Consider the following 24,940-nt stretch of genomic DNA (forward strand, 5'->3'; position numbering starts at 1 on the left):
TTTTTTATTTCATGGAACAATTCAATTATTATAGATACGTTATGCCCACTCTCCTTATCTGATTGGTGGTGACGCGTTTGTGCTATGCGCGCTCCTCGTCCTCCCTCTTTAAATCTCTGGTTAGCGTCAGCAATTATAATTAGAGATAAATGACAAACAATAAAATAAATTATGGAAGTCCAACTTCATACAATAGTAATTCCTGGATAATAAAATTTCTTAATTTTAAGGGGTTAACCTTTGAAATTCATTTGAGAGTGATTATTTCTTTTAATATCGACTAAACTTAATTCAAATAGTAATTAGTAGTCTGTGCGTCCAGAGATTTACAAAAGAATAATTAAAATTTTACACATTTAACACTATACATTATGAATTTATTTTATTTTAGGGACAATGATAATCCTTCTCAAGTCCCAACACATCATAAAATAATTAAATAATCTTATTTTTATAAAAATATACTAAATAAATTATTCTTTACTTCACATAAAAAATTATATAAATAATTTATTATAACATTTAATGGAGACGGGATAAAATAACAAAAATAATAGTTAATGTTTTTTTTATTTTTTATTTGACAAAAAAATATTCATATGGTAAACTGGAAGGAGCCGGAGTGAAAAATATACACACGCCAGCCGAAGTTGCCACACATGGCCCCATTAGCCAAGTAAAAACTGGAAGGAGCCGGCGTGAAAAATATACACAAACCAGCAGAAGTTGCCACACACGACCCTATTAGCCAAGTAAACATGTTTCAAGAGGTCATGAATTCTTGTTAATAACAGGTTGTTTGGAACTTCGTATTGTCCATTTCAACTGTTTGTTGAATCAATGTGAGCTGTGTGCCAAGGAATCCACCTCAAGAAATCGATTATCTGCAACCCAAATTCCAAGAGTTTACTCAGTCCTCAAGGAAGAAACTTCACCTTATTATAACCAAATCAACCAATCCAACAGCGTTTGAATGGCACAATCCTGCCCAAGTCTCATCCATTCATAAAGGAAGAGATGGTCCATAAACATCATCAATGAAATTGTTAGAATTTGTGCCTGTGCATCGTTTCTAGATGATATCACTCAACAAGTCACTGAAATAGCATAACAAGTGAGAGATTAATGCGATTAATCTGTTCCGTTTGGTGTCATGAAAACACCAAGATGATTAAAATGCAACACCTGCTATAACAGACTCACAGTCTGATGGCAAAGGAAAACTGACCCGACCACTAGGACCTATAAACAATAACTTGCTAATAGGCTGAAAGGAGACAAGCACAGTAAACTTAGTTACAAAGGCTCATAAATAATTACAATAGCCCTATTATTAGCTGTTTTCCGTACACTGCAACAAGGGAAAAACAACCAATTCGAAAAGGAGTAAGATACAAGGGAAACCTGCATAAAACCTTCCAAATCCCAACTTTTCATTCGTCTCCTTTTGTGGAATCTGCTGTCTTGGTTTCATTATTATGTACAACCTGAGCAGGCAAATCATCCTTAGTGTTATCAGAACCCCCAGGCAGCTGCTCTCCGGAGTTTAGGCCAGCTTCCAGCGCCTCATATTGGGAGATGACCTGTTGAAGCTCATCGTGGAGATTAAGTGCTTCAAATAGCATAGCCTCACCATCATTGGTGGTTTCTATGATCCTTTGTATGACAATCTGTGATTGCTTGCACTTCTCCAATAAGCCCACTGTCAGATCCTCCTGCAGCCACACCATAAGGGAACCTTTCATTGTTACAGTCATGTATCCTCATGCTCCTCTCTCTCTCTCTTTCTCTATCTAATGAAGACACTTTCCACTCATCTACAAATTTGACAATGTAGATGAAAGACCATAAACCAGTGAGATCCAAGAAAAAAAAAGAGTGCTTGCCAAGTCATTCATGACCATTTGTTCCAATTCAAAACATGGTCATCATATTACAAATGCAAGTATTCCCATTATAACAATACAAGAATTGAAAATAAGAGTTTTATGTCTTGGCTTCCCCTAGTAAAACCATTTCTCTAAACTCTACTCTTATTGGAACTCATTAATATTGTAAAGTTTGAAAAGTTTTCTTTTAAAAAGATAGTCATCTATTCTGAGTCCCATCATTCATAATACACAAAAAGTAACCTAAAAGCAGGTACAGATTTGGAAAAGAAAACGAAGTACCCCTTAAGAAAGCTACAAATTATATACAAAAGTGATGGAGAATGAGATGATCTAAAGAAACAGTGATGTGTATAGATCAATAGTTAATATAAATAGCAATTTTCTCATTGATGAACACCGAGAAAATAAATTACCTTAATGGGTTTTGGTTCAGTATCAGCATTCAAAATGCTAGACAGAAGTTCAAAGCTGTTCCGAGTTGTTACAAGACATTCATTCTTTTCTTCAACTGATAGGGTCCCACTGTTATATCCCAAAGTAGCATGGTTTTCATCATCAAATCCTGAGTCAGGAATAGGATATCTTTCAGGAGGAGACAGTGGTTGCTGATGAACAAATGATTCCAAGGAATAATGCATGGGGGGTGAATCCCCATCTTCAACTGACCGAGGCACACTTCTTCCTTGCAAACTCTGCCATGATTGCAAAACAAGGTTAACAAGAAGGGGCCAGTTAATTGAGGCATTAGTGTCTCTTAAAGAATTTATATGAACAGATCACAATTAGCGGATCATAAGAGATGTAGAAATGGGGGAGGACAGAATCGTCATCTATGCTGTGATCAAAAGATCTCAAGGGATAAATGGGTATATTTTAGTTGATGGAAATTGCAAAACACGATACAAAGAGAGACAATAATATTTCTACTCTCCTCCATCTTTAAACCTTCTTCACCAAGGGTAGCGGAGAAAAGGTAGATAAGTTCACTATTCAAAGTGGCCAGTGAAGGAACCAGTATATGACTCAATGAGGAAGGATCATCAAATGTGCTCCTTTGAGGTCTTTTTTAAAAAAAGAATCAGTGAGGTGAGCGCTGAGTTCATACTTCATAGCTTATGCCTCACACTAGAAGTCTATAGATACAAGGAAGAAATAACAGTTGTAGAAGTTGAAGCACCTTCTAATAGTTGTCATTCAAAAACTACAGCTTATAAGCCTTCTGATTTTGTAAAACAGAGCTGCAATTGAATGATGGATCTGCAGTCCTATACGTTGATCCATTTGCAAGATTTGTGCATATCGCATAAAATATGCAAAAAGCTCATGGGTTTTAAGGTTTTGTGCCAAATTTGTAGACAGTCAAGCCGGTGTAAGCTTACCCAATATCCAAGCTACACGCATACAAAAACCAATAGCATACAAATCCTTGATTAATTCAAAAGCATCTGAACTTCTGAATTATCTAATTTCCAGCAAAAAATAATAGCATATTCCAGAGCAAAGGCAGCAACTGTATAAAAGAGAGAGCTTACCACATATGTTTGGTGAAAGACAGGCAAATACTCGAGATCTTCAGACTGTCCCCAAGCTCTAATCAATTGCAAAGCTCTATCTCTATTTCCTTGATCTGTTTGTGGATTCTCAATCATCTTAACCATCTCATCCAATACCTTCTCAGATGCCACCTCAGAGAATACCTTCTCACAATTCAGAGTACATGCCTCCAGCAAGTCAAGACTCAGCCTCTGGCTCACCGAATTCTTACCTGAAATCTTCTTTTTTATGGCACGAACAATCTCGGTCCCATTAAACTCTTCACAGTTGATCATTGCGCATATCCTCAAATTCATACCCCAGTTTGGCTCCTCCATTGTTTCCATTGTGGCCTCGTCAACCATCTTAGATTCGGGTGTAGGAGTTTGCAGCATTTCCTTCACCTTATCACTTACAAGACGACTCATTTGAGCCCCACCTGTCTTCAACCGTTCCCCCCATTGAGATAGTTTCAACTTGTCCATATTATTAAGTCCAAAACGCAAACTTCAAAAGCAATAGCAAACCCTAATTCAACAGTAAGCAAACTCAGAATAAAAAATCCACAAAATTCAACCCAGCTAAAACACAGGATCTAACTTTAACATTAAAAAAATAAAACTCTCCAAAACAGAGAGTAATTAGTAAATAAAGCACTAATACACTATTCAATTTCCTAGCCTTTCCTGTACTTTCTGGGCAACCAAACAAGAGAAAGCAGCATGAAATTAAATACACAAAAGGAAACCTAACAAACCTCAGCTCAGTAATTCGCAATCCAAGCTGCAACTAAGCCAACACATGAGCGCCTTCAGTTTAAGAAGAGGAAAAACAGAGGATTCAGCAGAAAACCGGTGTGAGCGAGGAGGAGAGAGGCAATAGTCAAAGTCTAAGATACGCGTGGTTGTTTTACCGGCCACGTAGTGCCAGCGTGCGCATTGAGCTTGGATAGTTCTACTGTTTTTTTAAATAAAGACAGCATTTAAAAAAAAATGCAGTAAAAATTTATTTTATTATTTTAATATTTTTATAATTAAAATTTATTAAATTTAATTTCAACAATAACAATAAATAAATTCATAATTTCAGTGGATCCCAGTCCCACTTATATCTATTCAGAGTATGCTTCATCAAAATTAATTATTTAATCTTAATTTTGACCAAATTAACTTATTTTCTTATAAAATTTAATAAAAATATTAAGAAGTTTAATTTTATAAAATATAATTATATTATTTTTTGATAAAATATATAAATTTAATAATAATTTACTTTAGATGAAATTACATAAATAAAATATTGTATTTTAAATATTATTAAAAATAAGTTGAAATTTATTTTATTATTTTAATCAATAAAATATATTAAATTTATTGAAGATTGATGATTGAGTTTACATTTTGCAACGGAATTGGTGAAAATTTTAAAAATATTAAAGCTCTATTTATTTTGTGAGAAATAATTTATTTATAAAAAAAAATATTTTTATATAAATATTTAAAAAAATAAAATAGATAATAAAATAACGAACTATGGATAATATTATTTTCAACTAGGTATAACATGAATAGTAATAATTCACTTCAAGAAATGACACCATTAAAATGCCTTCTCTATTATTTTGTATGTAAAAAAAAAAGCAAAAGAAAAAATAAAATAAATAAATAAAGCATGCCACAATACAAAAGCAACACAGGTTGTAAAAAAAAAAAGGAAAGGATTTTTCTAAAATCAATGAATAAAAAAGGGATAGATTTTAAAGATCCAACTATGATTTAATATTCCTTGAAAAAAATATGATTTATTATTATAAATGATATGAATTAAAAAAGAATTTATTGTGAGATTTGTGATTTTAGAGTTATTTTTAAAAAATATAAAATTTTAAATTTAAATTAAATAGTGTTAAATAATAAAAATTGTGTGATAATTCGAATTCAAATTGCAGGCTATATTACATTTATAATTATGATTGTTCGTGGCTCAGCCAATAATTTTTAAAGTAATATTTAATACTTTTATTATAATTAAAATATTATATTTTTTATTTATACTAATTAATAGTGTAATATTTATGTTAATATTTAAAACTTTAGGGGGTAATTAATGAAACAATACTTATGGTATCTCTCCTTGTTTTAAAAAATTTATTTTTGGAAAATAATAATTTTGGCTTGTCACATCTTTTCAAACCATCAATTTGGTGGTTTATAATATTTTAAATATTTTATATTCCCATTTTATCTTTACATAATTTATAAATTTTAATTATATTTTATTATTTTATGTATAAAAAATTTTACGGATAAATTTTAACAACTATCAATAAACTTATATGGTTATAACACTATAATCTTTTAACTTTAAAATATAACATAAAACCCCTTAAACCTTCAAATTTTATACAGTAAAGTCCCTCTGATTTTTAATTATTAATTTTTCAGTTAGAAACTGATGTGAATAGCTCTCACATTGTGTTTTATTAATATTTCTCTCTCATCTCTTATGTAAAGTATAAAATTATTCTCTCTGCATATGAAAAATTATTTTATCTATAGAGAGAAAAATGATTCAATTTACACATAACTTGAGAAAAAAAAAATATATTAACTAGCTCCACACTGAAACTGTTCAGGTTATCGTCTAACTGAAAAATTAGTAATTAAATATTAGAGAAATTTTACTGTGTAAAATATGAAAATTGATGAGATTTTATATTATATTTTCAAGTTAAGGGATTAAAATATTACGATTAGATAAATTCAATGACGGTTGTTAAATTTTATCCATTATATCTTTATATTAACTAAATAGTATTTTAATAATATTTATAATTATTTTATTATATTATTTAATTAAATAAAAAAATATTATTAAATCATTTTATACCATATTATTTTTTCAAACACGATAATAATAAAAACCATGTCATACAATACTGCATGATATTTACATTACACTCAACCCAAACAGGGTGTTAGAGGTTAAGAAAATATTTTGATTATGGTAAAAAATGATACAACTTTTTTTACATTTAATAATTAATTAAACAATTATTTTTATCAAATATTTTAACTTTAAATTATTATATAAATAGTTAATTTATAATAATTAATATCTAACTATTGATCTATTAAAACAGCTAATATTAATTGAATAAACCCTATAATTTAATGAAATTCAATGATTGAATAACTTCTTAAAAACATTTATTAAAAAAAAAAGTAAAATTGATACATAATCAAACCGTCTGATTTCAAATTGAACCATTTCAGTTTAAGTTATAAAATAACCCTTAGCTGGGTTTGATAGTAAAGACAAACAATGTGAAAAGTTGAGAATAAATGAAGAAGGATTAAGATAAATCATGCACAAGGAAAAATAGCCCTTAAGAATTAAGATAAAAATTTTCAAACTCAAAATCAACAGAAGTATAACATTAAGAATTTAAAGTTTAATAGAATTAAAATTTAATTAATAAAATATTAAAAAAATATTGTATATATTACAAAATTAATAATTTCAATAATAATAATAACAATAATAATAATGATAGTGCATTATTATAATTACTAGTTTGATATGTTTGTACATATTAATGGAAAATATTAGTTATATCTTAATTTTTTAAAAATGATTTAAAATTTTAATTAAAATGTTACACAATAATAATTTAAAATAAAATATTTATAATAATAAATTTATTCAAAAAAATAATAAAAAAATAAAATTTAATGTAATTAAAATTTTATAAAATGATAAATAATATATTTTTTTTTGCAATATAAAAAATAAATTCAGGTAACAAGTTAGTGATTTTTTTCTTTCTCAATTATCTAAGTTTAACAGTTTCTTGCATCCTTGAATGTGTTGCTAATGGGCTGATCACCTCCTAGATTTTTCCAAGCCTTTGCTCCAACTGTTATACATAAAAAAAAAGTCAGCACAATTATATTAAAAAAAAGAGCTAAAACGTTGAAAATTAGGTTTTTCAGAAGTCTATATATATATATATATCAGAACTTCATTATATTATTTTTTAACATCAAAAATGAAAAATTTATTATTGGAGAGATTTCAGAGATTTCAATTTTAAGAGCTTGTTTTGCAGTGAGGAAAATTATAAGGAAGGAAAAAAAAAATCTTTATTTTGTTAAAAAGAAAAAATAAAAAATAAAATGAAAGATAAGTAATAAAAAAAGAAAAAAAAAAGCTAATTATTCTGCCGGTGTATTACATAAATTATTTATTATTTTATTTTTAGTAATATAAGTTAATATATATTTTATATTTTCATAATTATATAATTGAATTATGTTAATAATAAAATTTTTAATTAATTATAATTTTATTTCAGGTGATAATAAATTTTTTAATGCTTCAAATATAAATTTAAAAATTTTTAAAAGATATTGTAAAAAGGAAATTTTGATAATTTTTTGTATGGGATAAGATTTTGATAGTTTAAATTTGAAAAAAATTTAAAATAATTTTTTATATAAAAAAATATAAAAATAAAAATAATAAAGAAGTTGTGCACATTATGATTTTTTAAGCAGGCACACTCTTATAAATCAATTTAAACAATATTTTTAATAATTTTATTTGTCTCTTAAATTAAAAAAAAATAGTGAAAAGCAATATTAAATTTTTTATTCTCCCCATGTATTATTTTTCCCTTAAATATTTATTTTTAATATAATTTTATTTATTCAATATAAATGCAATAGTAAAAGTATAATATTTTTATTTATTAACTTTTATTTTTATCAAAACATAAAAAATAAATAAATCACTCCATTTAATTTTATTTCTTTATAAAAATAATTTTTATTATTTTCTTAAATTTTACTTTTCTTATAATTTCACTCATTTTTTTATTAATTTTTTTTTATATAAAATAGACTAACATTTATTTTATTATCACAAATATATATTTTTCATTTCAAATTGTATAATTTTTTGGATATTTTTATAAAGAGTTCAAATTTATATAGAGATAAACTTATTAATTTATTATCTGTTATATTAAATTTTTGTATTTAGATTCGTGCACTACTTATATACACTTTAATTAATTTTATATATATCTTAATATAAATATTTAATTTAATATTTATTAAGTTTTTTTTATGTGAATTCAAACTTATATTAAGTACACCATAATTTTTTTATATAAATTAAGCCATACAATTGAATGTAGAAAGGAAACTTCTAATTTTTAAAGTTGATATTAGCTGCTTATTATTTATAATCCACCCATTTACCTCATTGCTATACATAGGAAATTGAAATTGAAATATAAGTATAATTTATAATAATGAATAATTAGTATATCTAATAAATGCATTTAAAAAATATATTAAATTTTCAATAATCAAATAAAATTATTTATTAAAGTTATGAAAATTTAAATTTAAATTAGAGCTAAAAAAATAAAACATATAAGATTATAAAATTACGAGTAGGCAATAATTAAATTAAAAAAACCTAAACCGGCCCACGTATCAAAATCCAAATGCAACGAATCGGTGATCCGATCCAATTCGGGTCCATATAGTAATGAGCTGAAAACAACAATTTAAGGAGAACTTGAATTCTCTCTCTAGGGGTTTAACGAAAAAGGGATGCTGGGCTACAAGCATTGATACAGTAGTTGCAAATGGTTTCTCTATCCACTTGGTTTCGATACATTGCTCACAAGTTCGAGTATTCCCTCTCTCTCAGCTGGAAGGTCCTTTTCTTGCACTCTCTGCCCCCTTCTATTTCTATTTCAACTCTCTTTCCGTGTCTATCTGGATGTACTCGTTCATGGTTTCTTGTTTCCGGATGCTATTGATGCGTAGGGTTTTATTATGTGTGGCTGTTTTGGTGATTTGATCTCTGGAATTCGCAATTGGGGTTCTTTTGTTTATGTAGGTTTGGGTTTGTGCTAGTGTAATTGCCTCGATTTTCTAAGAATAAAGCCTTTTCTCTTTTTGGGAAAAGGGTAGAGGAATTTTTCAGGTGTAAGTGGTTCTGTTGATTTTGGAGGTTCTGTTGATTTTAGTGATTCTGTTATATTGTTGAGGGGATGGTTTCTCATTGCTTGTACTTTTTTACTTCTAATTTGGTTATTTTTAATGGGTCTTTCAATGCTGTTTCATCTCCATTTGAAAATTTGTTATTTTTCTTAACAATGGTTTCTTACTGGGTGTGATGGGATACAGTGGATACATTGTCTGAGATATAACTCTCACTCAAACTCAAACTAAGCCTTTATCAAACGAATTTGGGGTCGGCTACATGTATTCTCTTTCTCGGCTCTAAATGATTTTGGGTTAAATCCTCTTAAATGTGTAATGCTTACAGGTCATATTGTTCTAATCTTCTCCAGGCCGATTTAGGTTTACTCCTTATTTTCTTTCTATCAAATTAGGGAGAAATGGATTGATTCATTTTGTTTTTAATAGAATAGCACAACTTATTTGCACAGAAAGTTGGTTGCAGCACTATGAGTTTAACTTGTTAGGTTTTAGTTGCATAATATGTTATAGAAAATGTGATTTTTCAGTATTCAAAACTTGAAAAGTCAATGATATTATATATATCTCATTCTTGTGAGAGGTTGTTGAAATTTTTGTGTCCTAAGTTTAAGAAGCACGACAATAAAAAAGCAACTTTAAATCTTATAAAATTTTACAGACCACTTCTGGTAATTTTTCAAACTGGAAGGCTGATTTGTTTAGTTTAAGGATTCTTTAAGGGTGTTCAGGGTATAATTTTCACATAATTTTAAGGCTTAAGCTATTACTGGTGCTTTTATATTCAGAATAGGCTGTTGTTATCAATTGTGAGATTTAATTTTTTAAACCTGAAGCTATAATGGGCATTAATTTTTAATGAGGTTCATCAGACTTGTTGGCACATACTCAATATCTGATTCTCACCAATTTTCTGTCAGTTTATTTTTGTTCTTTAATCTTTGAACTTAAAATATGATTTATATGCTGGCTTTAATCTGCTGCTTTTTCTTAGCCTACAATTATGGCTTATGTCAGTGGCAGAATTTTAGTTAAATTGATTGGTCTGGCATAATCTTCATCCTCTGATGTGATGCAGAGCTATAAGAGAGGTCAAATCAGTGACAGAGAAGTTGGTGATGCAGTATGGAAAAATCTATTTCAGGGGAGGTTGACTTATTTACACTGGAATAAAGGACAAGAAATGACTCCAACAATAGGAGATCAAGGGGGAACTCTACTTGTTCGGAAATTACCAGCTGCAGATCCAACGTAACACTGCTGCTCTTATTTTAAAAGAATTCATTTTCTATTGTTTTGAGTTGATAAGCATACTTTGATTTCTCAATTATTGGCATAAGCATATCATTTGATAAATGTAGTAGTGGGAATGAGATATACTGCATAAGTGCATATATGGTGGTTTGTGTAGTTCATTTTGGCTCATGAAGCCCCACAGGGTTGAACTGCATAGGTTTCTTGGAGGGTTAGGAATGATTTGATGCTTTTGTTGACTGCTGATTGTAGAATTTACAAAATTTGCGCCTTATATTTTGCGGGACTTGTAGGTTATAGGACACCAACAGTTGTACAGATATTAGGTAATGTGACTAATGCCTCTTCTGTCAAATGTCAATGGGTGATGCCTATTGAAATGAGGAATCTGGCTTTGGAATGCATGATACCCTGCCTGGGGATGATGACACTCCCTTAGATGTCATTAAAATAAAGTTTGCATTAGAATGCCATCAATGGTTGGTGGGAATTCATGCTATAAGGCATCATCCGAGAGGATGGTGCCTCTTCATGCTAGACTTTTTGTTCTGTAAGAAGCTTGTTGATTTATCTTTGCACACTTGTAATTTGGTGTATGTAGCTCTTGCAAATAACTGGGTTTGGGTGGAAATGTGGAGATGGAGCCTAGCAGTCGGGTATGCAAGGCAAAAGGAAGTGTTGAGAATATCATCTTTTAGGCCATTGGCGAAATTTGGGGGCTTTTGAGAATGCAGAAACCTCTTTGGATAAATTCAAAGAGTTTGGTTCTATCCATTTCTTATTGATGCAGCATTGGAAGAAGAATAAACTTAAAATACTTAGGAATTTTATTCATTGTAGAATGAGGAAGTATAAAGTTTTATTATTTAAGAATTCTATTATTAGGTTTATTATTATTTTTCTACTTTATTTTATTTAGGATTTCTAATTATCAGGGTTTCCAAATCCTAATGTGATTAGGGTTGCAAAAACTCTGTTAATAGGACCTAGGATCTCTATATAATTAGCTTTGATTATTGTGATATTATTGGCAATTAAATAAATATTTTGAGAATTAGTTCTCTAGAGGATTTGTTTCTCTTTTTTATTGAGAATTAGTTTCTCTAGATCTCTTTATTCTTTCTGTTCTACATCACTTACATTATTGGTTCAACGGAGAAATTTGTTTGTCACTTTGCTTTTTAAATTTTGTGGAGGTTTTTAGTTTTTTCATGTGTGATTCATCTTGAGAGTTGACTCCACAAAAGTTCTGAAGGTTAGTGGTTAGGGTAATATATATGTTCATTGTAGCATGCTTTTTGATGGGAGTTGATAGACCTAACTAAGAAAGTGACCAAGTGAGGAAGATATAAGCACAGAAAGACTTGTGATCTATAGGTTTAAGCCTTCAGGTCAAGTTAGTGCCCTCTATGGGTCAGTCCACTCCTTAATGCTCTTTTAAACATATGAGCATGGAGGTTTAACATATCAAGTAGTATGATTCGGGTGAGACAAATTTGGATGCAGTTGTTCTAAGGACAATTGGGGATGGGGGGTGCAGAGGCTCATGGTGATAGTATACATCCTGGGGGAAATTTGTTGTGGTATACTGTGTATATGTGAGCTAGTATTCCACATCAATAAGATGGCAATCATCTCTGGAAACATGTTATAGATTATTATGTGTGTGTGTGTGTGTGTGTGTGTGTGTGTGTGTGTTTTATACGGTCAAACAAAGGAAAAGGAGCAAAAACAAGAAGTAATTATTCTGAGTCATACTGCTGCAATGCTCTAATTTACCATGGCTACATTTTTCATTAAATGAAAACAAGTATATCTCATTCAGGTACACTGCTGTGGTGTTCCTGTTTATTGCAAATCAGGTTTCCCTTATGTGTTTCATTTGTTTCCTCAACCTTGATATGCCACATTTTGAATACTTCTCAAGTTTCTGTTTCTTTTGTGGTATACATAATGATACCTAACTTCATCATAAAACCTTGACAGGCGAGTTTTTGTTGGAGATGTTGTGGTTGTGAAGGATCCTGAGAATTCAGACAACCATCTAGTCAGAAGGTTAGCTGCGATTGAAGGGTATGAAATGGTGTCTACCGATGAGAAGGATGAACCTTTTGTTCTTGAAAAGGATCAGTGTTGGGTTTTGGCTGACAATGAGAAGTTGAAGCCCAAGGTATGTGCTGTTTTGCAAATATGAGATTTGATCAGTATATGCGGACACATCGGACTAAAATCCATCGCATTTTCTTATGTTCTTTAGGAAAGCATAGCTGAATTTGACGTTTTATTTTCTACAATATGTAATCATTCATGGAATTTACTTTTTGTAGTCACCAATTTTGAGTTATTATGTTCACCATTTACTTTACTTTATGTTGGTCTCGCTGTAGAATAAAGACATCTCAAATACTGGTTTTACATGATAATGCAACTTGAGATTGGCTTAAAAAATAATTACACTTTCAAGAAATCCAATTTATCTTCATGAATTATATTGCGTTTGATCTTTCAAGTATCGATCTTATTTTTGTAAAGGATGCAGTTATATTATTTGGGTTCTGACATTCATAACTGTTGGCAAAATAACCTGATGCCTTTCTTCTCCCTATAACAAAAAGGTAGGATAATCAAAATATCTAACATTTCCAGTAATTGCTTTGGTTCTAGACTCTTTTTTATAATAATACTTGGCTTTTCTTCTTTTCAGTTTAACTATGAAGAAAAAATGAGTCACAGAATGTCTAAATTGAAAAGATCAAATTACAACGTTATTTGGATGATTTGTTCTTGTTTGTTGACCTTGCCTGATGCTTTAATTCTGTACTCTTTATGTGCTGCAAGCTGTTAGTCACTTTTGGCACACCCTATCTTCTTTGTTTATGCCTACCATTCTTCTCATGCAAGATCTGTCTATCTTGCCATTCGTTTTTGCTTTATCATTCCCCTTGTTGGTAAATCTTCAGTTCTTCAGGTGAAAAAGAAAATAGACTATAGCTGTAGGGCAAGCTCGCTTTTTCTTTCTTCTTCCTTTCTCTTTTCTAGACAAAAGTAGCATGTGGTAAATTAGAATCTGCAAATTAAGTCTGTTGATGGTAGAAGATGTCATTGTGGCATGCTCACGATAAGTTGATGCATGGCTCCTGCTCTTCTCCTTTCAGAGCATTCAAAGTGTATGGATGCGTATAATTATATGTACTTATCTACTTCTGAATACCTTTTATTACATGTCTGTTCATTTTGGACGAGCACTGTGCCATAAATTATGATATGTTCTTTTCTTGCAGTGTAAACCAAATTTTTGTGTATTCACTCTTCATCATCATCATCACCACCATCTTGTTATTGTTTTTCTTTTGTTTGGAGTAATTAAGATCAGTTGTAAATTTTTGTTGGCTTTCAGTTACTCAAAGGCACGGGCAAAACCTGATTAATTCTTTCCTTTTCTTGTCCTTTATTTACTTTTTTGGGGTGTGAGTTGGTGTCACAGGAAGCAAACGACAGTCGAATATTTGGTCCAGTTCCCATGACGGACATAGTTGGCCGAGTCATATATTGTCTACGAACAGCTGTGGATCATGGTCCTGTTCAGAACAGGTGAGCTGCTTGAATCCAGTTGGATGAAATCTGTTTTACTGTACAGTAGGTGATATTTGAAGTGGAACTAAACTTCTCATGTTCCTTGGCCAGTCATTTCAGCATGCGCAAGGATTTGCCAGTGTTAGAAGTGGAGCTGGATGTGGAGGAGATGGCAAAAAATCACAAAGCGTAAACTATGACATCAACATCTCAAACTGATTTGGTTTGTATATGTATTATTTTGTTTTCTCTCCTCCACATCTCCTATGGATGCTGTTTTGGTTTGAAGTGCAAAAGAACAATAAAATTTGGGCAGGTGCAGCAACTGAGTGACCATCTGAAAAGCATGAAGGCGGCCATATTTCGATTCTGAGTTTCAAGTTTATTTAACACTGCATCAGAACAGGATTGTCATCTGGAAATCTTGACCCTGAAAAGGAAGAAAATGGAATCTTTGCACTGCTTCTTTATGGATGCTTGTGTCTAATTGCCATATATGAACTTTGTTGAGATCTGAATATATATTTTTAACACTTGGGAATATTTTTCTTTTATTTATTTTTGTTTTGAAATAAATTCGAGGCTTATCATGACCATGTCATTATTCAGCTGCAGAGATCAGCGACAAGTTTAATGGACGGATTCATGTCAATGGTTTATTTATCTTTGTTTCTGTTGAGAGATTGATATTTTTAATGGGATTTTCCTAAACAGTTCATCCCTAAGTACATTTCCTAAAAACATTTCTTGGAATTTTCATTTCCTTTTTTTTTTCTGCAAGAACATTAAATTTATTTAATTTTACATTTTTATTGTAAAATTTTACTTATTTTAAAAATAAATTTTATTTTTCAGGGTCTATAAGCATCTCATTCCACAAACATACAACTAATTTCAACATGGTTTCAAACTCTTAATATATATGCGCATTTAGAATTATAAAATTTTGACTTTATTTCAATATTAGTACCAGTTTTTGAAATAAAAAATTTAATATGACCATTAAGGGTAAATCATAAGATTTTTCTTATTTAATTTTCACATAAAGTTAAAAAAAAAAATTGGGATTGTGGCTTCAGTGAAGCAAAATAATAAAAAATAAAATTTAATTCAACTAAGCCTTTATTTCAAAAATTTGGGGTCGGTTATATGGATTTGTTTTCTTCACTTTAAACGATTTTGTGTTTAAATTCTCATAAATATGTAATGCTTCTATGTCATGTTGTACTACTCTCCTCCAAGTCAATTTAGGTCTACCCCTTTTTTTCTTTATATCCTCTAACCTAATGTGCTCCACTTGTCTAACTGGAGCCTCTGTATGTCTACCCTTCATATGACCAAAAAAAAAAAAAAGTTTACTGTAATTTTTGTATGCGTGCGTTTAATTATAAATAGAATCATATATTCTATGAAAATTTCTTTAATTGAAGTCTTGCAACACACCTTTTAAATTAAAAATTTAAATTTTTTTATTTATTATATTTTTAGTCATAATAATTAAAAAAAATCAATTAAATTAAATTTTTACAAATCGTTAATTTTCAAACAAGTTGATATGATATGGATTAAATTTGTTACAAATATTTTTTCATTAAATTTTGATCAAAGTTTAAATTTAAAAAATTAAAATTTTATCTATCACATTACCACTAGTTATTTTTCTTTATTTAGATTGAATTAAAATTTGAAATTTAAAATTTTATGTAATACGACTCAAGTAAAGTTTATCAGCATTTTTTTTTATTTTTTTAAGTAAAAAATTATTTCTATTTATCTTAAAAAAGAAATAAATTTTATAAATATGGGAAATCATTTTTTTCTTTAAATAGATGATTGGGATTCACTTATCCGATGAAAATAGTATAGAAGGGACAGATTTTTTACTTTCTATTCTTTAAAAAGCATACTACTATAAAAATATTGGTATTTTTATAATAGTTATTAATATTTTTTTAATATAAAAAAATTAACAAAATAACTTCATTATTTTTTAATTTGAAAATCTATCATGACCCATCAGAGAATTTTTATAAAATAAAATTAAAATTTATAAATTTTTTAAATAACAAGTTAAAATTAAGAGGTAAAAATAAAAAACGAGTTCAGAGGTATAAAGCTAACCCCATACAACACAATAGACCAACTCCAACATTAGACCAAATTCATGGGCTGACAATATTATTGTAATCCCGTAATGCCCAAAAGGCCCCTTATCATGGCTATATGATTAAGCAAACAACTAAATACTGCAAGAAACTAGAAGCACAACTCCCTAATGCAAAACCCCATTAATCTAATCTCAAGCTGAAGCTCAATCCCGACTGCAAATGCAATGTTGCAAGCAGTCCATCTCATCCCTAAAAGCGTTCCCGGTATGCTTTTAGTCTGTTCTATGTTCTTTCTTAAAACTTTTAACGTTTTGTTCCTCAAACGATTTTGCAGTAGCTCACCGAGTGCGGGCCTGATTGGTATTTTGTTTGTAGTCTTAGCTTCAAGTAGTTTTATTACAATTTGGTTTCAGTCTTGAGGATTAATATGCTCGTTTCTTTTTTAGCTTTAGGTGAACTATTTCCGATTGTATATAAAAGAGTAGTTCTTTATTTGGTTTCAGTGTTGCAAATATTTTCCTTGGATTCTGGGGACATTTGTTTCTTGTTTGTTGCTGTGGAAGCTCTCTAAGATTCCATCTGTTTGGCTTCATGTATTTTCTGGAACTTTGTTGGGTTTTTCATTTTTACATCCATTTGTTTGCTGGTAGGAACTGTGATTGTTGCCCACCATCTATTTGATGACATGATTTTAGGTCTGGCGTGGGAAAGAGAGGCGTCACTGTTGTTTGCTAGCTTGTGTTGTTATTGGCTTCTTTTTTCTGCCCAACTGGGATTCACTTCTTGGCCGTTGCTTGATTGTACTGTTGTTTCTCTCTGTTTGCTTGTCTTTTTTTAACTTGCTTGTTTCTTGTTGCTTTAGATGCTGATATTGTATTCGATATTGAATCCATGTATTTGATGGCTTCTTTTTTGAGTTGAAATCTATTCCTTCTATGGCTACTTCTCAGAGCTCTGATCTTTGATTTAGCATATATTTGAGAAGATGTGCTTCTTAAATTATTTTGCCACTGGAGTTTTGGTAATGATAAAAAACTGCATTAATGATAGTGGGGATAGAGCTAGATGTGTTTTTGGTTTTAGTAAGAGGTGTCTTATGAGTCCAAGTAGGTGGCTGTTGGAGAGGGTACCTCAAGTCACAACAGTTGCCGAGGCTGCATTTACAATCACATAATTTTTATTACTTCATTTGCAAGTAGCTGGAAGGAAAGAAACTCTTTTATATCTGGAGTGGTGGGTTCAGATCGATTCTTGTTTGGCTTCCTAGTAGAATGGTCATTGGCATGGTGGGTGGGTGTGATTGTGGTAGGATGCGGAGCATTGGTGGTTTTGTGACTGTTCAATTGCATAAGAAATTGTATTGTTTCTTGCATTTAAGATCATTCAGCAAAATTGCCAATATTTTTCTTTTCTATTTCTGTGCAAGAAAAGTTGTTAGACAGTGTTGAAGCATTTTTTTTATTGGTCGGCTCTCTCACAGTAAGAGTCATGTTCTTGAAGTCCATAATTTTATTCTCACCAAACAAAAACAACAAAAATTTATACGTTTCTGACTTCTGATTAATCTCCCTGTTTTTATATATGGATATATGCCCTTGTAGGTTTTGGTCCTTCAGAAGGCAGGTGTCTCCCTCGTTCAGGAATTTCTGGAAAGGCAGTAACTGTATCCCCTTGTTCTTCTCATGGTAATCATAAAATTTGTTCACAGGTCAAGATTGGGTCAATAAAATGTGCTTCCGGGGCAGCATCTTTTGTGTGCAGTGCAAGTTCTGGTGGTCCTAGGAGAAACCCAGACTTCTCAAAGCAAAGCAGACAGGGTTTCTCCCGAAACAGGAACAGGAAAAATGAGGAGAGAGAGAGCTTTGAAAACCTTGATGAATCTGATTTGTTAACTTCGAAGAATGGACCATTATTTTCTTTCTCAAATACCTCAAAATTCCAAGCCACTGCAGCCCCAGGGCCAAGAGAGAAGGAGATTGTTGAACTATTCAGGAAGGTACAGGCTCAGCTTCGTGAAAGAGCTGCAGTCAAAGAAGACAAGAAGGTTGAAACCTCCAAAGGAAAAGGTAAAGAGAGTGAAACTGTGAATTCACTCCTTAAGCTGCTGAGGAAACACTCAATTGAGCAAGGTAAGAAAAAAGCCGGCAGTCGAGACTTTGCTGTGGACCAACAGGAACATAGTGGATCAAACAGGGAGGATAAAAACACAAGTTTCCTTGATCCAAATAACAAAGAAAGGAGTGGAGTCCTAGAACCTAATTCGTCATCTTTTGCCAGACCACCATCAAATTTCCGCCGCAAGTCTCCAGTTCCTCAAGTGAAATTTAAGCCCGAATATTCAAATGAGGATCCTGTTAATTCTTCATCTTATTTGAATTTAAATGGTGAGAAAAAGAAGCAATTTGAGGTGATTCCTGACACTGCCCAGCAGCCAGAATTGGTGCCAGAGGAGGCAGAGTCAGAGTTGGAGCAGGAGCCAGCGTCCTCTTTCCCTGATTCTGAAGTGTTAGATGAGTTATCAGAAGGGGAGTATTCAGACATTGATAATATTGACGCAGATAGAGACGAACAACAGGAGATTGAACATGAGGATTTGAGTTTGTTGAAGCTGCCAGAGTTGAGGACAATTGCAAAATCTCGTGGTGTAAAAGCGTTTTCAAAGATGAAGAAAGGTGAGCTAGTGGAGTTGCTAAGTGGTGGCTCAGTCTGATTAACTGATTCCGGAAAAATGGCCAAGAGAAACAGAACCGAGTTTAGATAGTTTTTGTTCTTTTTATTATTGGAAATGCTCTTTTTTGTGCTCTTATAGTTTAGTTCTTTCTTCTTTTCATAATTTCATGACATTTATGAACCTTCAAATTCTGTCGGATGTTACTACTTTCCTGGTGAAGATTTTGTTGGGAAAAAAAAAATCCGAGTCATTTTTATTTGTTAAGACTCCACGTTGTAGAACTCTTCAACCAGGACGAGATGAAGTGATGAACAGAGACGCTTGACTTGAAAAAGATTATCTGAAATTTGCTGTAGTAACTTCTTTTTTTTATGAGATTTAGGGAGTGTTTAGTTTGATTATTTATCTTTATAAAATTTAAATTGAAATGTAACTTTTAATTTATAAGTTAATTTAAAAATAATTAGTTAATTTTAATTAAAATTAACTTTTTAAACAATTTAAGAGGGTAGTTTTGATATCCTAAAAATTGTTAAGATAATATAATTTTTTATTTAGTTAAATTATAATTTTAAAATAAATAAATTTTTAAGTAGTTTAAAATAAATAATTTTTTAAGTAAAAGTCTAGCCAAATATAAATTTACTCATAATTTTTTATTTATAAATAGATTTTATTAATTTATAAATTAAATTAAATTATTTTTAATTAATTTGATCCGTTTAAAGTCTGATTAAAATTAAAAAAAAAAGTCTAATTAAAATGATGTATCTTGTACCAAAAAAATGAAAAGCATATTATATTTCAAAATTGGATTGGTGATTTAATTTTCTAAAGAAAATTAAAATTTTTGTATAAAATTCAATTATAGATTATAATTACATATATTAAATTATAAGCATTTTATCTTAATATTTATTGAGATGTCATTTAAAATCTTAAAAATAGAAAAAAGAATTTTTAAAAGATGCTGATCCTCTGCCTCTGCGGCAATATTATTAAATCCACAGCTCTCATTGGAAGTTTCCACCTTTGCCCTCTCCACTCCTCTTAGAAGAAGAAGAAGAAGAAGAGGGAAAATAGTCCTGGTTAGTTTCTATGGCTTTGAGTATTTGCAAAGCTACTCCATGCTTGATTCGGTTCATATTTTGGTTTATCTGCCGTTTGTTAACTACCTGGATCTGGAGAGATTGGTGTTTTCTTACAAACAAATAATGCATATGCGCTTTTGTAATCTGTAGGGCGTCATGCGGGTACTCTTTTGCATCAAGCAGCAAAAAGAGGCCAGGAGAAGACTGTTCTTTTACTTCTTTCCTGTGGAGGTATGCCTTTTATGTTTTAACAGAATTAAGATTCCTCTGCTGCTATAAGCCTTGAATCATGAGTTGTGAAAGGCATACGTTGTGTATTCAATGCTCACTTTTGGCAATAAATGTAATGGGTTTTACCTCCATTAATATTTCAGCAAATGCTCTGGTGAGAAATGATGATTGTCACAGTGCTTTGGATGCTGCAAGAATAAAGGGGCACACCAACTATTGAAATAGGCTCTTTTAGGTGTCAAAATCCAGTAAAACTACCAATGGTGCAGCTACATGCATGGACTGCTAGCTAGATGATTCAGTCTAATAATTTTTTTCTTAACCTGTAATTTGTGCTCCAACATTAATAGCGTCAAATTCTCTCTGACTTGTTTATATGTGCCATCATCAATTTATGTATCTTTCAAGTTTAGTGTTAATTAATAAGCAGGATACTCAACCTCGTACAGTCATTGCTATCTGGAAGGCAAAGATTGATCAGGAACCCGAATTTCATCAGTTGGATCCAGGGCTCACTATATTTGACCATTCTGCAAGCAAGTCATTATTAATGAATTTTGTTTCACTGCCAAATTTGCGGTCTCATCCAGTTATTACTTAGAATATGATAGTCTTTTCATTTTATTGTTTCTATATGTAAGACAAACATCATGTTTGAATTGATAGTAGCTAGATAAATGCTATGGCAATCATACACGAATTCTTGACCAAATTTGTCATCTTGCAATACCTAAAGATTAAGAGAAGAGAGATGAGTTGGATTACAAGTGGGATGTGCAACTTTCAGTTTCTTTTGGATTATATTTGTCTTTGGTAACATTAGGTTAATGCGGAACTCTTTAATTACGTGATCAATATGGATTTCAATAAAACTCGTTGCATTTAGCATATCTGCTATGTGATCCATATGTTGTTGCTGAGTATCATGCATTCGAGGATTGTCATTGTGACTATTTAATAATACTGGAAGGTTTGCAGCCTGGTCTGCATTTACTTTGGGTTACTTATCATATGATGGACATGGAACTTTTGTTCATGCTGGTCACACAATTTTATGTTGCACACTGGACGGCATTCTGATTTGCTAAAGTTTGACTGCACTAGAATGATTGTCAATTATATGAATTTGTTGTTTTGCATGTCATTGAACCTCTTAAGGTCTACATAACAAGATGCCACAAAATGATTTCCATTATTCATAACATGTTTTGGGACATCATGTGTAATGTACTTGCACAGAACTTGAGACTTTTGTGTGTACAGAAAATCTGGAAGTCTTGAATCAATAATTCAAGTGTGAACAGTGGGCCATATCCTTTCTGCATGTTCTTCTTTTTCTCTTTGCATTTGTATGACAACGTTTAACTCATGTCATGTGAACAGTGGATCATACTCTATTGCATATTCGTTGATTTTCTCTTTGTATTTTTATGATAATGCTAATCATTTGTCAAGTTTCTGTGGTTATCCTGAGCTGAAGCTATATATACAGTGATTTTTGTGGGTGCGGAAGTGTTACAAGCTTCTATTTGCATCTATTCCATCTGATATAGTGAAGTTGATGCTGAACGGAAGAAAGAAAATATTAGATGCGCTTTATGGGTTCACTACCCAGCACTGGCATCCCAAGGAACACAACCCAGAAGAGAAAAAAAAAAGGGTTCTATTGTGGATCGGTTTGGAAAAGGTTTTGTGTTGCACTCAAACAAATGGCATTTGTTCTGCTAATTCTTGTTTCATAATGTGTCATGCAACACCACCACCAAATTATTCTATTATCATTTGTTTCAGGTTGTGCCTCCGTCAACTCACCATGATGCATAAACTTTATCTCCAGTGAATAGACAACAAGCATCTGCCGAAACCCTAGACTTGGGCAATTGCAATAAGTGTTTCCATTCATCTGTAACAAAGGCAAGGCCACCACTTAATCCTCACCAGATTTCTAAAACAATTAATGCAAATGGCTGGGGAAATTCTCTACATGGGATGGGGCACAGCTGTTGCATCCACACATCCAGAGGCAAGGGGAACATGTACTCTGTTGTTTGAAAGCTAATTATGACCTTTTCTTTTGATGCTAAGCAACACAAGTAAGCAAGAAATAATTCTCCATCCCACGCTTAGGGCTGAAGCAAATGTTAGTGTTATATATATATATATATATATATTAGTAGAAAGATTGAAAGAGAACTTAAGTAAGGTATATACAGAGAGACAAGTGGAGAATTTTTTTTCTTTTGAACCAACAAAAACTAAAGTTCTGCCTGCTGCAAGGCTGCAACGAAGCAAGGACACATATAGAGGTAGAGGGCACATGTATTGCCAGCTTTAATGATGCACTGTAGGGAACCGTACCTCTTCTTTTGTAGTCTTTCACTCTTTACAAGTGCAAAATATGCCCGATCCTTGTCACTGGCCATTGCCCACCATTTCAACGTTAGACCCCTGCCTTTTTTTGTTCTTGTTGTCGTTGTTGATAACACAAGGTGAAACTGGAACAACATGCACATGGGTTTGCTTAATTTGCCAGCAATAACCTGTTTCTTGAAAATCATTTATCTTTGGTCTCTCACATGAGCTCTAGCCCACCACAGAAAGCGAAACTTAAAATATTTTGTTGTAACTTGGAATTTGCTTAGCCTCCAAATGCTTTTGGGTCTTTGCCCTTTTTAACATCTTTTCCCAATTCCATTCTTCCTGTGGGGGAACCAAATCCTTTATAAAATCTGTCCTTTGAAACAGGGGACCTGGCGTATACGCCAAATGACCTGATTTCAATAAGTAATATTTAAATGTGTTTTATTAATAATTTGACTCCTTTTACAATTATTTTTTTTATAACATGAAGAAATTTAAAAAATATGTCATTAATTTTTTTAATTTAATTTAAATTAATAAAAAAATAACATTTAAATTTCTCAATTTTTTTTAAAATTAAATTTAAGCATTTTAAAAATATGTTAATATTTTAATTATTCTCAATTAAACAAAAATTTTTAAAAATCCCTTGAATTTCCATCTTGAGCTAGAGCCTAGAGGCATAGGGCTTATTTATTTATTTATTTATTATGTTGTGCAAGAAAAGTGTGTTTTGACTTTTAGGTAAACATGGTTATCAAGATTTGCACTATGCCCTAAAACTAATAAAAAAGATAACCTTGGGACCATTTTGGCTTGACATTATAGCAACAAGAAATTAATGCTCTTTATTTTAAGAAGTAATTGAAATTTTAAGAATGTAAGCACATTTTTTAGTACACTTAAAGTATTTTATAATTAATTCAAAATAATTAAATATTTAAAATAATTATTATTTATTTACAATTATTTTCTTTGAAATTTTAAGGAGAGTATAAAGAGAGGCAGAGTACACACTTAAACCCTTAAAACTATATAATATTATAAGGCATATATTCAATTATTTAAATTGTTGATTCAATAATAATATTATTTACATTATAAAATGTGAGATTAAATAATTTTTTGGCCATTTATTAATGTGTTCCCATTTTCTAAATTAATGAATTAAATCACCACAAAATGTAATTTCTTTAGTAATTACAATTAGAAATATTAATATTATTAATTATTATGATTTTATAAAAAGAAATTCATATCTCTTAATAGTGTTGGATGATTAATTAACCTTATAAATGGCTTAAATTGAAAATGGTATCACTTAATTGATTATCTTCACAACTAAACCTTCACTTGCCTTTTTTTTTTTCTTTTAATTCCCAAGATGACTCCAACTTTATCATGCTTGGCCTGTCAATTTCAAATAATTAAATGCAAGGTGGAAGAAACAAATCATCATTTTTATGTAGACCCTGCTTGGCTTATTGTCTAAGCACTTTTTTATAAGCTTTATTGCATCACTCTTTTATGAACAAGGCAGTGTTATGATGAATCTTCTACCCACTTCATTTAATATTCTTAAAGATAATTTACAATTAAATATTTGAAATATAGTAAAATTCATGGATTAAATTCTATTATTGTTTTATAATTTAATTCTCAAATTTTAATTCTATTAATAAATAAATTATTTATCTCTGTTATTTAAATTAGTCATTAATTTTATTAATTATTTTTAATTTAAAATAATTTAGTCTTTAAATTTTGATTTATATAATTATTTAAATATAAAATTTAGATATAGAGATTATTTTATTAATAAAATAAAATTTTAGAGATTAAATTATTTTAAATTAAAAAATAATTAATAATAAGAACTAATTTAAATGTAAAGATCAAATCATTATTAAAAAATAAATTAAAGACTAATTTATGAATTTTATAATATTTATATTATCTCATTATTAATTTCTTGATTAATGTTGATAGTATTTAAATTAAACTGGTTTATCCCCAAAGACACATATATGATAGCAGCTGGCATTGGTAGTGAGTGGGCTGTAATATAATTAAGGCAAGAAGGGACAAGAAAGTTGTCCTCTTGTTTAGAGGTGTAATGAATGTAACTATATTGCTTAAGAAGACTCTACCCATTAACTAGATGGCCCATGTCCCCACTCTCTTGTAATTGTTTTTTTATTTT

At 30.6% G+C, this 24,940-nt stretch overlaps 3 protein-coding genes and 1 long non-coding RNA gene across 5 annotated transcripts; 3 read left to right on the forward strand and 1 right to left on the reverse strand.

The window, feature by feature from the left end:
* Nucleotides 1–1,103: 1,103 nt before the first annotated feature.
* On the reverse strand, nucleotides 1,104–4,364 carry LOC110662108 (TOM1-like protein 2). The gene is made up of 4 exons (XM_058149782.1): nucleotides 4,183–4,364; nucleotides 3,425–3,953; nucleotides 2,306–2,584; nucleotides 1,104–1,715 (listed from the first exon to the last, which is right to left on the reverse strand). The coding sequence occupies exons 2-4, from the start codon at nucleotides 3,908–3,910 to the stop codon at nucleotides 1,434–1,436; spliced, it is 1,047 nt and encodes a 348-aa protein (XP_058005765.1). The 5' UTR covers nucleotides 3,911–3,953; nucleotides 4,183–4,364; the 3' UTR covers nucleotides 1,104–1,433.
* A 4,617-nt stretch (nucleotides 4,365–8,981) lies between these two features.
* On the forward strand, nucleotides 8,982–14,871 carry LOC110662106 (mitochondrial ATP-independent inner membrane protease subunit 2). 2 transcript variants are annotated; one of them, XM_021820981.2, is made up of 6 exons: nucleotides 8,982–9,159; nucleotides 10,527–10,699; nucleotides 12,689–12,872; nucleotides 14,187–14,293; nucleotides 14,387–14,498; nucleotides 14,592–14,871. In XM_021820981.2, the coding sequence occupies exons 1-5, from the start codon at nucleotides 9,088–9,090 to the stop codon at nucleotides 14,466–14,468; spliced, it is 618 nt and encodes a 205-aa protein (XP_021676673.2). In that variant the 5' UTR covers nucleotides 8,982–9,087; the 3' UTR covers nucleotides 14,469–14,498; nucleotides 14,592–14,871. The 2 variants fall into 2 exon arrangements, with proteins under 2 accessions (XP_021676673.2, XP_021676672.2); XM_021820980.2 differs by having other exon boundaries at nucleotides 14,387–14,871.
* A 1,572-nt stretch (nucleotides 14,872–16,443) lies between these two features.
* On the forward strand, nucleotides 16,444–19,455 carry LOC110662105 (rho-N domain-containing protein 1, chloroplastic). The gene is made up of 2 exons (XM_021820979.2): nucleotides 16,444–16,647; nucleotides 17,985–19,455. Exons 1-2 carry the CDS (start codon nucleotides 16,608–16,610, stop codon nucleotides 19,091–19,093), a joined length of 1,149 nt encoding a protein of 382 aa, XP_021676671.2. The 5' UTR covers nucleotides 16,444–16,607; the 3' UTR covers nucleotides 19,094–19,455.
* A 553-nt stretch (nucleotides 19,456–20,008) lies between these two features.
* LOC110662104 (uncharacterized) lies at nucleotides 20,009–20,949 on the forward strand. Its single transcript, XR_009149995.1, has 3 exons — nucleotides 20,009–20,142; nucleotides 20,296–20,376; nucleotides 20,520–20,949. It is a non-coding gene; the product is annotated as an uncharacterized LOC110662104 (long non-coding RNA).
* The last annotated feature ends 3,991 nt before the right edge of the window (nucleotides 20,950–24,940 follow it).

Source organism: Hevea brasiliensis, chromosome 7 (assembly GCF_030052815.1).
Source record: "Hevea brasiliensis isolate MT/VB/25A 57/8 chromosome 7, ASM3005281v1, whole genome shotgun sequence".
Lineage (NCBI taxonomy): Eukaryota > Viridiplantae > Streptophyta > Magnoliopsida > Malpighiales > Euphorbiaceae > Hevea > Hevea brasiliensis.

Coding starts and splice junctions, on each gene's coding strand:
- LOC110662108 (XM_058149782.1), bottom strand. CDS start 3,910: ATGGACAAGTTGAAACTATCTCAATGGGGGGAACGGTTGAAGACAGGT. Junction 2,585..3,424: donor TCTTTCACCAAACATATGTG/GTAAGCTCTCTC, acceptor CAATCATGGCAG/AGTTTGCAAGGAAGAAGTGT. Junction 1,716..2,305: donor CTGAACCAAAACCCATTAAG/GTAATTTATTTT, acceptor GTGTGGCTGCAG/GAGGATCTGACAGTGGGCTT.
- LOC110662105 (XM_021820979.2), top strand. CDS start 16,608: ATGTTGCAAGCAGTCCATCTCATCCCTAAAAGCGTTCCCG. Junction 16,648..17,984: donor CATCCCTAAAAGCGTTCCCG/GTATGCTTTTAG, acceptor ATGCCCTTGTAG/GTTTTGGTCCTTCAGAAGGC.
- LOC110662106 (XM_021820980.2), top strand. CDS start 9,088: ATGGTTTCTCTATCCACTTGGTTTCGATACATTGCTCACAAGTTCGAG. Junction 9,160..10,526: donor CCCTCTCTCTCAGCTGGAAG/GTCCTTTTCTTG, acceptor GATGTGATGCAG/AGCTATAAGAGAGGTCAAAT. Junction 12,873..14,186: donor ATGAGAAGTTGAAGCCCAAG/GTATGTGCTGTT, acceptor TTGGTGTCACAG/GAAGCAAACGACAGTCGAAT.